General features: G+C 37.1%; 1 protein-coding gene across 4 annotated transcripts in view; it reads right to left on the reverse strand.

Annotated features, from left to right (window-relative positions):
- ARL6IP6 (ADP ribosylation factor like GTPase 6 interacting protein 6) overlaps nucleotides 1-14,254 on the reverse strand; it is a 42,251-nt gene that overhangs the window by 26,412 nt on the left and 1,585 nt on the right. For 3 of the 4 annotated variants that reach the window (XM_066233346.1, XM_066233345.1, XM_066233343.1), the window contains one exon: nucleotides 12,989-13,042. In XM_066233346.1, the coding sequence (XP_066089443.1) occupies nucleotides 12,989-13,042 (54 nt within the window). Of the gene's footprint in view, nucleotides 1-7,398; nucleotides 7,486-12,988; nucleotides 13,043-14,254 lie in introns of those variants that run through there. The other variant, XM_066233344.1, reaches the window with a different exon arrangement.

Consider the following 14,254-nt stretch of genomic DNA (forward strand, 5'->3'; position numbering starts at 1 on the left):
CATACAACCTACCAACAATTTTTAAATGTTTACGTAAGCAAATTTTCCCAACTTTATTAGATTCTCTAAGTTTTCTGGAGGATAACCGGTAATTTAGTATTCTCTCTAAACTAAGGTATATTCTACTGGTAGCTCAAGTCTTCAAATTCCTTGAGCAATGTGTCTCTCTACATGCCAAACCTTGGAAAATTACAGCCTTAGTTATATCTTCAAACTTATTTCTAAATGCGAGAGCAGAAGAAAGAGGCTCTTTCGTCCCCTGTGAACACACAGTGAGTCCATAGCAGCTACACTGGTAAAGGTTTCCACCCAACTACCTGTCTACCTGCAACTCAAGAAGTAGCAATTTCAGCCTGACCAGGCGGTGGCGCAGTGGATAGAGCGTCAGACTGGGATGCGGAAGACCCAGGTTCGGGACCCCGAGGTCGCCAGCTTGAGTGAGGGCTCATCTGGTTTGAGCAAAAATTCACCAGCTTGGACCCAAGGTCCTTGGCTCGGGCAGGGGGTTACTCGGTCCACTGAAGGCCCATGGTCAGGGCACATGTGAGAAAGCAATCAATGAACAACTAGGGTGTCGCAATGCGCAACGAAAAACTAATGATTGATGCTTCTCATCTCTCTGTTCCTGTCTGTTTGTCCCTGTCTGTCCCTCACTCTGACTCTCTCTCTGTCTCTGTAAAAAAAAAAAAAAAAGAAGTAGCAATTTCACTCCAACAAGTAGCAATTTCACTCCTTCTCCTGCACCTGAAAAGGTAAGAAAAGCTTAAGGGGACATTCTGATAAAGTTACTGAAACTTGAAAAATAACACCTACAGTTTCCAAGGTTGTTAAATCATCAGATTTACATGGAAACCTTTTAAAAAACTTTATTATGGATAATTTCAAAAATATATCAAAAAGTAGAAGGAAAAGTACAATAAAAACCCATGTACGTATCACTCATCTTAAATGATTAACTCATGACAGATTTTATTAATCCTGTATTTTCTCCTGAAGCTTATAATCTTCAGCATGACCCAACATATCATTTCCGTTATTTTTAAGTCATTTCATGAACAACCTACAGGAACAAAAAGATGGTAAAAAAAAAAACGAAAAATAATAAAAGAATAACTTTGTTAGAAATTTTAATGACATAAACATACCCAAAATTTTATTCCAAATTTCCCTGATTTTAAAGATATACACACTAAAAACAAATTATGTCCTGAGTGTAAATAACTGCTTATTAACTTCATGCATAAATCTGGAACATAACCATTTTGTAAATAAATACTGACTCCGGATTTCAGATACAGCTCTAATTAGTTATAGATTATCATTAGTTTTGCTCTTTTTGTATTTGCATTATCAAAATATAATGCTTGAAAGAACTTTAAAAACTCTTTCACAGCTTATTTTGGTTAAGAGGACAACCATTGTTTTTGCTCCATAATTTGCAAAACATTTTCATTTTCAGATTTATAAAAAATTTTATCTGATTTTTTTCCTTTCCAATTATCTACCTTTAGCATTTGTCCATTTACAAGCAGCATCAGATAAATGAGGGCACACACACATCATAAAATATGAAAAACACTGTCACATATCCTTTAGTATAAGAGGAGGGTTCCTGTTTTTGCTCAAAGTCCATGCTGTTGAAGTAACTAATTGGATGTGATACTATATTTTCCTGAAAAGAACCTGATAGTATGTATTTCCAGCTTTGCTTGACATAAGATCTGTCACAACTACTCAACTCTCCTATTGTAGTGTGAAAGCAGCCACAGAAAATATAACCATAAAGCAATGCGCAAGGCTATGCTACAACAAAAATTAATTAACAAAACCAGTAGCAGTTCAGATCTGGCCTGTGAGTTAGTTTGCTTGACCTCTAGGTGATTCAATCATAATTATCTCATTTTTTAGCACAGTTGAGGATAATTAATAAGGAATAGTAAAATGATTCCTAACACGTATAATGAAATAGCAAAATGTTATGAAATATAGAAAAATAAGATTAACATCCCATAATGTATCTTAGATTTACAAAAGGGTGTAACAGACCAATATAGCAATTTCAAGATCAAACAAGCTTTATTCTATCAAAAATATAACTCCATTTTCTCCCTCTCTCTCTCTTTTTTTGGAAGACCCCCTATAAAGTGAAAAAAAAAGTAATGAAATTATCAGTATCAATCTTTACAAGCAGAACTTCTCAAGTAAATTGAAAAGTAAAAAACAACTGTATACTGAGCATTAAAGCATTCAGCAAATAAGTGACTTTGATTCAGTGGACAAGGATAGGGTCTGAAAATATGTAAATTCAAAACAAGGAAATCTCCAGGGTTTCTTTGTTGTTGTGCTGTCAGGGTTGGGAACTACCAGACCAGTGGCTCTCATAGACTAGCAGCCTGGCATCAACTAGAAACTTATTAGAACAGTAAATTCTTGGGCTCTAACCTGTATTTACTCAAGATACTCTAGACCAGATGAAGCCCATTAAAATTAGTTTTAACAAATCCTTCCAGGAGATTCTGATGCCAGCAGAAATTTGATTTTACTAGCCTAAGAAATATCTCTTCCTATCACCAAAATTTGGGTAGGCTGTCCCACACTAATGATAACAAACCAATTTTTCCTTTTTTTTTTTTTAAATATTTATTTTTTTAATTTATTCATTTTAGAAAGGAGAGAGAGAGGGAGATAGAGAGAAACAGAGAGAGAGAAGGGGGAGGAGCAGGAAGCATCAACTCCCATATGTGCCTTGACCAGGCAAGCCCAGGGTTTCGAACCGGCGACCTCAGCATTTCCAGGTCGACGCTTTATCCACTGCGCCACCACAGGTCAGGCAACAAACCAATTTCTGGGGATTTAGAGGTCCCAATGTCTGGGTTCTCATTACTGTTTTTTTGGGTTTTTTTTTTACAGAGACAGAGTCAGAGAGGGATAGACAGGAACAGACAGACAGGAACAGAGAGATGAGAAGCATCAATTATTAGTTTTTCGTTGCTCATTGCGACACCTTAATTGTTCATTGATTGCTTTCTCATATGTGCCTTAACCACGGGCCTTCAGCAGACCAAGTAACCCCTTGCTTGAGCCAGCGACCTTGGGTACAAGCTGGTGAGCCTTGCTCAAACCAGATGAGCCCACACTCAAGCCAGTGAACCTCAGGGTTTCAAACCTAGGTCATCTGCATCCCAGTCCAATGCTCTATCCACTGCGCCACTGCCTGGTCAGGCTCATTAGTGTTTTTAGTTAAGAGACCTGTAATGATGTGTGTATGTGTGTGTGTGCGCGCGCGCGCGCGCGAGAGAGAGAGAGAGAGAGAGAGAGAGAGAGAGAGAGAGGGAGGGGGACAGACAGGAAGGGAGAGATGAGAAGCATGAATTCTTCCTTGCGGAACCTTAGTTGTTCGCTGATTGCTTTCTCATATGTGCCTTGATGAGGGGTGGGGGTGGGGGGTTACAGCAGAGCAAGTAACCCTTCAAGCCAGCGACCTTGGGTCCAAGCTGGTGAGCCTTGCTCAAACCAGATGAGCCCACACTCAAGCCAGTGAACCTCAGGGTTTCGAACCTGGGTCCTCTGCGTCCCAGTCTGATGCTCTATCCACTGCACCACTGCCTGGTCAGGCAGACCTGTAAATGATTTTATAAATAATAATATAAGAAAGTACTGCTAATTCTTGCTAATAACCTGTATGTTTCTGCTTTGCTACTATGCCTAAAAAAATCCTATGGAGTAAAAATTCTTATATATAATGTCGAGTTTTGGTTTAGGAAGAAATAATTTATATTGATAGATGCAAGGTAGTTGGAAATACTAGATAAAATAATACATGTAAAACATTAACAGTTTCTGGCATACTATAAAAACTCAAAAGTGTTATCGTTAATTGTTAAATATATTATTCATACTTTTCTAAACTTATATTAATGCTTCTTTGGACAGATTTTTTTCATTGAGTTATAGTCATACATTATAGAAAAAAGGTTTTAAAAATAAATAACCTACAGTTTCAAAACCAGGATAAGCTTGCTATCTAACAATTTGGTTATATTCTTCCAGTCTATCTGGGCTTTTGTGTTCCTCTTATTTTTTGCCTTAAGTCATTATTCTTTTACTAATGTGAGTAAGCAATACACGCAATTTTATAAAAATGTGTCACAGAACAGGATAACATTTGTGAAGTTTTAAATAAAATATCTGAGTTAAGCCATCCAGTTTCAGATAGCACTGAATCATTTCCTTCATAGAAGGTGGGTTCAAATAACAAGGTTCAGACATTCATTAAAAAGCTCAAGTTCAAAATTTCAATCATTTTTCACAGTAAGGAAGAAAGTGAGTGAATTGTTTTTGACCTGTAACCTCCTAAGAGAATGGGTCACTCCCCAGGACACCCTTTCTCTTGGAAATTTCCATGTTTCTAATCATGAAATGAGGATGGTAGAGTCTCACTTATCACTCTGCAAAAGTTAAGAAATAGCTTATGAACTCTTTTTATTCTTTTTTTGTGTGTGGCAGAGACAGAGTCAGAGAGAGGGACAGACAGGAAGGGAGAGAGATGAAAAGCATCAAGTCTTCATTGTGGTTCCTTAGTTGTTCATTGATTTCTCATACGTGCCTTGACCTGGGGAAAGGCTACAGCAGACCAAGTGACCCAATGCTAGAGCCAACAACCTTGGGCTCAAGCTGGTGAGCCTTACTCAAACCAGATGAGCCCGTACTCAAGCTGGTGACCTCGGGGGTCTCGAACTTGGGTCCTCTACATCTCAGTCCGACACTCTATATCCATTGTACCACCACCTGGTCAGGCTCTTTATGAACTCTTTATTTTATTTATTTTAATTTTTTTTGTATTTTTCTGAAGCTGGAAACGGGGAGAGACAGTCAGACAGACTCCCGCATGCGCCCGACCGGGATCCACCCGGCACGCCCATCAGGGGCGAAGCTCTGCCCACCAGGGGGCGAAGCTCTGCCCCTCCAGGGCGTCGCTCTGCCACGACCAGAGCCACTCTAGCGCCTGGGGCAGAGGCCAAGGAGCCATCCCCAGCGCCCGGGCCATCTTTGCTCCAATGGAGCCTCGGCTGCGGAAGGGGAAGAGAGAGACAGTGAGGAAGGGGGGGGGTGGTGGTGGTGGAGAAGCAAATGGGCGCTTCTCCTATGTGCCCTGGCCGGGAATCGAACCCAGGTCCCCCACACGCCAGGCCGACGCTCCACCACTGAGCCAACCGGCCAGGGCCTTTATGAACTCTTTAAATGAGTTAGCTTCATCTTTGATTCAACTCAGTACAGGTGATCTCTCTTCTTTGTAAATGTTCAAAAACCTGGAAACATCTCAATCATAAAACAGGAACAGAATGGGCAGCTCAAAAGCGAGAACAGCCCTTGACACTGCAAGATTCAAGGAACCTCGTCTTAGACACATGAGGGGCTTAACATTAACGATTAACTAGTAGATGTCAAGGGATGACAGGCACCAAAGATCAAGTTGAAAAGCTTTTCAGTCACTTAAGTAACTCCATAAAGTCTGATTACAATTTTAGTATGGCACTATTTATAACACACACATATATATAAAAGTACTATCTCCACATTTAATTTGGTATTTTACGCTAAGGACAATTCCTTCTATTTTCCTTATGTACTTATTTCAGGTTTGCCTCAAATAAAAGGTCATTTTATTATATCCCACATTAAGAACAGGGGAAAATACACAAAAATTGGAAATAGTACTAAATTTGTGAAATGTGATATAAATCTGGAAAACTGTAACAGACGCAAAAACCAATGTGCATAAATAAAACACACTGTTAAATATGATTAGTGCAATAAATTAAATTGGTAAATAACCTTAAGGAAGAAGTACTGTAATATAATGTTAACTAAATAAACTTGTTTTATTTTATTAAACTCCCTAAATAGCAGGCTTATAGGAGAGCATGGTTTGCAGAACAATCATAAAGGGAGAACTCTAAGAACTCTGAAATGTGACTCTAATGCCACCCAGGGAAAATCAGGGGAAATAAGTTGCAAAACCAGCCGATATTATCAAAAACACCTCCCTGGCTGGACTACCTCACTAGTAAACATTATTGACAGCCTAATCCTATTAGCTATTAGGATCACTTAACTCCCCAGAGGCGCTGATACCATAGTTCATTATGAACCTTAAAAAAACACACACACACACACAAACCCCATAACAACTATAAACAGTATTTTTTCCTGTTTTTAAAGAAATGAAGGTTTAAAAAAAAAATGACGTTTCTCAACTTCTTTGAAAATCAGGTTTTTTAACAGGCATTTGGGCTCATACATTGTTTCTTGTTAGTCTGTCCTCAGTGAACTCCCAAGGATTTGACCCCTAACACATTAAAAAAAAAAAAGAATCTGGCTCTGCAAAAGTATCTCTCAAACTGGTGCAAGAGCATCACTTTAAAAAAATGATTATTGGGACCCACCCTGGGCTGAAACAAAATCTACAGGTACTTTTGAAAAGAAAGTCTAGGGGATTCTTAAACTACATTGAGAATCGTCGTTATATAATCTGTGGTTTACTGAACTATGCAAAATTTGGACCAGGGTTAAATCGCAATATAAGATTTATAGTATGCAAAGGTTTTATCAATTTGTTTAGAAAGAGAACTTTTTCATGGTAGTTACTGCGCTCATATTATTTGTTTCTAAAAGCCAACCTACTTTCAAAGAATTGAGGCAGTTTGCAATCAATGTAAACATGAGTCACTGAAATACAGCAATAACAGTATGTATGGGTAATAGTAATAATGACAAAAAAAAGAAAGTAATAAATACACAGGACCATCAAACATCACATTTAGCGATGTGGCTCCTAGCAAATAAGACAAAATAAATACAATAAAATACAACAAAATCAGTATTGTCTGATAAAAGGCTGCATTCCACTGCTTATTCTGTACATAGTAACTGATAGGTAAAATGGCTACGCAGCCACCATCTTTCTTAAGAACAATGGGGGCCTGAAGGTGGGAGAAGGACTTGCCTACTCAGTTATCTGGCAAGCCTTCGCAGCTAGATGCTGATAAAGGACAGCTGGATTAGGGTGCAGACCATTTTGAGGCACTGTGGCGCCACTCCCAACCACAAACAGAAGAAGCAATCTTGCAGCCGCCTTTGTCCAAGGCCTTTTGACAAATCTATATAACCCCTGCCCCATCCCTCCCTCAGGGCTGACCCACCTGCACCCAGGCATTTTTAAAAATCAACTTTCCTTTTGGAACACACTACCTAGCCTTGAGTTTTGGTTTGGCCCGAGGTTTCTTTCAGTAACTTCAACAAGTTTTTATGAAAAATTCTGGCTTCTTCATGTGAAAATTTTTATATTGTTAAAAGGTAAGGATATAATTTCAAAGGCAGCCCTGGCTGGATAGCTCTGTTGGTTGGAGCATCATTCTGATATGTAAAGACTGCCGGTTCGACCCCTGGTTCTGGCACATACCGAAACAGTTTCTGTCTCTCTCTCTGAAATAAATAAAATATATAATAAAAAAATAAAATGGTTGATTTAAAAAATTATAATCAAGAATTAACAAGATAACCTGACTTAAAAAAATAATTTCACAGGCATTTCCTCAGGGGTTATCTAATGCAGCAATCTTTCCTAATATCTAAGTTAATCAACTCTGGGTTGATTTAGATCAGTGTTTCCCAACCTTTTTTGTGCCATGCCCCACCTTAACCTTTCTAAAATTTTTATCTGCCCCCTATGTAACATACATAATTTTTAACATTAAAAAATTGATTTGTTCACTTAATAAACATAAATGATAGGTTCTAGGAAGAAATCACTATGAAATTGTTAACAAAACACAGTAAAATTTCAAAACATATAATGAAAAACAAATTTAAATTCCAAATAATTTTAATACAGATTTTTCTATATTAATTTATTATTTTAATTTAGTGTGATCCTTGCGCTTGATGCTTGCTGCACAGAGATTTTATATTAGGTTCCAATTTGGTTAGCTTTAGTCTCAAGTCTCCACGTTGTGTTATATCCAGCCGATTTCTTTTTTTTACCAGTAAATCATTTACAGCACTAAATCCACATTCAGCTAAAAATGAAGATGGAAACGGTAGCAATAGTTTTCTTGCACATTTGGTTGAATTTGGGTATTTGATTTGTTTCCTCACAAAGCCATGCCATCGCTCCTTTGATATTAAATAAAGCTTTAACTGACTCATCATTTTGCAATTCTGCAAGTTCTTGATACTGCATATTTGATATACCAGACAAATCCACTAACATTTGTCTGCATCATCCATGTTGGGAAATCAATTTGTTTTAAATCAGAAAATCAATCTTTTAAATCAGCCGATAGAATATTCAAATGATTGACAATAACAAGTAAAGCGGTATCAGTTACTTCACATTTTTGGAGCCAATGAAACTGTTTAAAGTTTTTGTTGTTAATATGTTTCTGACATAACTCAATATTGGTAATGAAACCAAATATCTTTGCTTTTGCATCGACAAGAGTTTTATTAGTTCCTTGAAGTTGCTTATTTAATATATTTAGTTTTTCAAAGATATCGGCTAAATAACTCACAAATGCTTTACCGTCTATTGTTAACAGATACTTCATTTCAGGTTTGTCGCTTAAAAAATCACTAAGAGTATCAAACAGTTCCATAAATCTTTTCAAACAGTTCCTTTAGATAGCCATCTTACTTCAGTATGAAGTAAAAGTCTCACATGGTCTTCATTTTGTTCTTCACAAAATAGCTTGAAAAGACGCTCACATTTGGCACTAGCTTTAATAGCATTAATACACTTTATTACTGTATGTAATACTTCATTCAGAACAGGTGAGATGTTTTTAGCTACCAAGTTTTCCCTATGAATAACACAATGCACAAGAATCATTTCTGGATTCGCATGTTTCATCAATTTTAAGCAGCCATTTTTCTTGCCCATCATATTGGGAGCACCATCTGCAGCACAAGATGTTATATTTTTCATTGGTATATCATTGACATCTAAGTAGTTTTTTAGATTATATATATCTTTGGAGGTAGTGGTGCTTTCTAATCTTTTACAGAACGATATTTCTTCAGCAAAATGTCCTTTATCAATATATCTTACGTAAGCTATCAATACTGCCTCACTGTCTCTCAAAGCTGATTCATCCATTTGCAAGGAGAATTTTCTTGTTTTCAGCTTTTCAATAAGTTGTTTTTCAACATCCTCACTCATTTCGTCTATTCTTCTGCTAACAGTATTGTTACTGAGTGGCATAGCTTTTACATCTTTGTCATCTTTTTCAAGAACCGTTTTAAGAAATGCTGATATTAAAATATGTGTTAAAATATATTCAATGTGACATAGAGTAAACGTATACTAAAAATTCATATTTATTTAAATGTATATAACACATTTACTACACTACCACCGCAAATCAAAAGGTATCTATATTTTTCCACTTGACAAAATTTTCTGGAGTTAATCTTCTAAAATTAAAATTGTCGTGCATGCACTATTATAGCCCCAATAATATTTATAAAATATTATTGCTTTCTAGCCCCGATGCAAGAAGTACTTAATAAAGAGTTTAATATTGATAAAAATAAAATCAAATACTTACCAATTATATCTATACAATATATATATGTATATTTATTAAATCAACAAGCTTTTACAACAGTTTTGACTGACACTTATTTCAAATTAACACCAACTGAATGATGTGAAACACTACAGAAGTTGCGATGGGCCAATTAGGTGAGAATAACTGCGTTGTTTAGCGAGTTTTTAAAACGTCCGGGGTTCCCCGCAGCAGACGGCACGCTCCGCGGTGAACCCAGGACGAAGTTTACTTGACGACGCCAATCACCCAGTTGATATTTTGGTCTCGTCAAATGAAATTATACTTAATAATTATTTACTGCAATTATTTAAGAATTGCATTTTTTGTTAAATTTGGCACCGATATCTAGCATTGCATTTAAATGGCCTGGGGCGAAAGAGTTAAAGTCCTGTGGAGTCCATTTTCAAATTGCCCCCCTTAACTATTGAATTGCCCCCCTGTGGGGCGTGGGCCCCACGTTGGGAAACACTGATTTAGATGCAAGTCAATTTGAGACAACTGGCCTATCTTTTCAACTATCAGCTGTCTTTTAGTGGATTTTTAACCAGAGGCTAACAGTCAATTCAAAACATTATACTGTAAAGACATTAACTTGTATTTTTTTCTCCCAACAAATAAAAATTCTGTTGGTTGAAAATTCCAGCTTAGAACAATGTAAGGGCAAGTGTTACCTCCATCACTAATAAGAGCTTAATCACCTTAGCACTGCTTCTCTGAAAGATGTTTTTAAGAATCCTAATTCAGCCTGACCTGTGGTGGCGCAGTGGGAAAAGCGTCGACCTGGAAATGCTGAGGTCGCCGGTTCAAAACCCTGGGCTTGCCTGGTCAAGGCACATATGGGAGTTGATGCTTCCTGCTCCTCCCCCCTTCTCTCTCTCCTCTCTCTCTCCCCACTCTCCTTTCTAAAAAATGAATAAATAAATAAAAATTAAAAAAAAAAAAAGAATCCTAATTCACCTGACCTAGACCTATGGTGGCAAAATGGATAAAGCATTGACCTGGAACACTGAGGTTGTTGATTGAAACCCAGGGCTTGCATAGTCAAGCACACATGGGAATTGATGCTTCCTGCTCCTCCCCACCTTCTCTTTCTCTCCTCTCTAAAATGAATCAAGTCTTAAAAAAAAAAAAAGGATCCTAATTCTCATGCTAGAGAAGAGCCTTTTTCAACACATATCTGATGTATATTTGCTATAAATATAATTATGCTACCTTTAAAATTAATTCCCCAAAATTAATTCTACTGACTGAATTAGTCCATCTGACCACTGGTTCAAAATAAAGATGTTTATTTTGGCAAAACTATAATTTAGTGGCTTTTTTTTTTTTGCCATAAAGATATACAGTAGTAGTTTCTCCACATTCTGAACCTTGAAAGTGAATTCATGTCATTAGCATAGATTTAAATAATGACCTTATTTGCTGTCAAGTATCTACGCCACATATCTAGAAACAATACTAGACTTGAACTAGAAATGTAAAACCAAGCAGAGCAATGACAAAACCCTGTTATAATCCTTGAGACTGAATAAGCATTTCCTTCAGATGACAAGTGCCATTCATGCTTTTCATAAATGAAATCTTGCCAACATTTTTAAATAGCAAGTTAGAATATATGTGTAAAGCCAGGAGCCGCCATCATGGCCATTCACATGCAGGTTCCCATTGGATTAGGACAGACAGTAAAGAAACAACAGAGCCAAAAACTGATGGGCCATCATCTTTAATCCTAGCTTGCACCTGGCGGGCAAGTAAAAACACATACTGGGCTCCAAAACCCACTCATTCAGTGCTCACAAAGCCACTGACTTATCTGAGTTTCCTAGAATCAAAGTTTCTACCTCACCAGCCTTATTCACCTGTTGTCCATCTCCTTCTCTCTGCACAAACTGGCTTCTCACTCAGCACTCCACCATCTTGGCTGCTTCTCCTCTCCTCCACGTGGCCTTTCTCTGCTCTCCTCTCTAATGCTAATCTCAGGAACGGAGAGCGAGCAAACTCCTGGTCTGCCCCACTTTATGGTGTAGAAACCAAAACCTTTAATCCAATATACAAACAAGGAAGTCTCTGATACAAAGTCACTTATCTGAGGCATAATGGGATTCCTCCTGAGAGTATGCCACCCCACATCAAAAAGGGTGGGAAAGAGTCCCAAAACGAAGCCCCAGGCTACAAGGATCCTGCCAGCCCACAGCCCGCCCCCAACACACATAAATATAATCATGCCCATCCCAAGCAAGAAGGGCAACCAATACCATCACCTGGGCGACAGGCTTCCACGTGGACAGCACCATCTTTAACAAAGTGAGCATAATATATTTTATCTGCCCAACAATAGATGTACTTCATAACTGTATCAAGAGCTGACATATCAATAAATGCTATGAAAACCTTCATAATCTTGGTTGTTTTTTGAGCTGAAACAGTATAACAATATACACTGATAAAACAAGTAACTAAATATAATAAATAAATGCTTTCTCATGCAAGAAGTTGAAAAGAACATAGACGAGTTTTCATGGACATGTAGCAAACTAATTTGTTTGTAATTTGAAGATAAAAGATTTCCCTTTCTGCAAAATCAGGTAGACTATTTATACTTTGTATCATCACGGAGGCACTGGCCTTGAAGAGGTACCTTAAATAGCTTGCTAAGATTTGGGAGGGGGTGACAGCAGGATAGGATTTCAACCATTCCTCTCCCCCAGCCCCCAATTCAGAATGATTAATCAAATTGTTATAGCAACACAATATGCCAGGCAGGTAAAGTTCTGAACTCTTTAAAATCATTTTGGCAGAGAGAAATAAATACAAGATAAATAACCTTTAAGTTTTTCACTAGAAACTTGTAAACTATAGCATTAAAGCATTCAACATTCTATAGAAACTCAGGCCTGACACTTTCCTAGTTATCATGTATAACCAATGATTTCCACATTTATTAAAAAACAAGATACCATACTTATATGGAAATTTGAACTTAAATTTCTCCTAACGTATGCTTAAGGTGTTATCTTTGCTAAGTTTGTGAGGAAGTTATTTTTACTTGTTTGTAATTCTTGGGAAGAAGTATGTATAGGGAGACTCAGAACGTAACTAGAAAACGTTCAATATTCTCTGGGTCTTCATTACATACAGTTGTGTTCAAAATGTATTTCCACTGTGTGTGGTATACAAACACAGACACATATACTCCCTATAAAAATATAATCTAATAAAATTAACCACACATACGCAAAAAAAAAAAAAAAATTAAGACTAAAATAACTGCACAGGGTAATATATTAGGCACTCTATCTAAAATTTTATAGATTAAACATGATCTGGAAAAACAGAAGTGAGCTCCAAATCAAATCAAGCAACAACTAAGTACATACCTAATATCCCAGTGTCTACATCACTTTCATTCTTCAAATTCTCAGCATGTAACTCTGTAAATACATAAAAGGACTTGGGTAAAAAATAAATAACTTGAACAAAGGCTGAGAAGACATTGTGGAGTTGTGGAAAGTGCTGTAAAGTCAGAAACAACTGGGCTCAAACTGATTCCATTAGTAGCTATGTGACCTACTGTAAGTAAATAAGAGGGCTACAAGTCACTGCCATATTTATAAAATGAGTACGTGTGTCCCCTGAAGTTGTTGTGAATGCAAATTACTGGGTACACCAGGTTTTGAATTCAGCTTCTTTCTCTCTTCTCCAAAATAAGCATTGCTCAATGTCTTCTGCAATATACTTTGGGTTTTGTGACTATGATAAAAAGGCAATTTTTCAGAGCGAAAGAGAAATAAACTACCTATAAGATAAAACTCTCAGCATTGCAGGGAAAGAGAGGCGAGGGAGTGATATTTGATGAAATACTGGCACCCATAAATTTGACATTGAAAGTTGACAACCAATACCACTGTGCAAATAGGTAAAACTTGCCAATTTGTCTCCTTTGAAAATCAAGCATGGTAAGGTGTTAGATGGCACCTGCAGCCCAGTGGTGGGGTGGAAGCAATGAGGGAAAATAAAAACTGTAATTAAGCAGATTTAATTCTATTTAGTGAACTAAAACTAATACTTGAGTAACAACATTTTGGGTATTTTAGGTAGTTTTAATTGTTCTTTCTCAATAACTTTGAACTGAGATTAAAATCAAGTCTGTTTCCATTGTAATCACATAATACATCCATATAAACCTTGAAAAGCCTTGCAAGGCACATCTCTTTCTATTCCAATCAGGCCTGTATGGCAACCTCAGATTCAGGAAAATACAACTTATTAATCAGAAAAAGAGTCGACTAGTTCCTGCAATGGAACTTGACCACTACACTCGTACTCGTTTCGTTGTAAACCTAATACAAAACAGACAGGGGCTAATTATTTTACCTACGCAAGTAGAAATTTGGACTGTGGGATGTAAATTCCTGTCATTCAAGAATTCTGTGAGTGTACAGAAGAACCGGTGGATACATTTGCAAACTAAAGCCTTTGGATACGTATATTCCATTTTAATTACACACTTTTCACCGTCTTTTAATGGTTGTTCTGTATTTTGTTTCATTTTGCCAATATTTCACCTTAAGTGTTCACTGACTCTAAAATCCTTCCTATTTTAAAATGGGTCTCCCGATCATGGACCAGGGCTATCCACCTTT

Source organism: Saccopteryx bilineata, chromosome 5, assembly GCF_036850765.1.
Source record: "Saccopteryx bilineata isolate mSacBil1 chromosome 5, mSacBil1_pri_phased_curated, whole genome shotgun sequence".
Lineage (NCBI taxonomy): Eukaryota > Metazoa > Chordata > Mammalia > Chiroptera > Emballonuridae > Saccopteryx > Saccopteryx bilineata.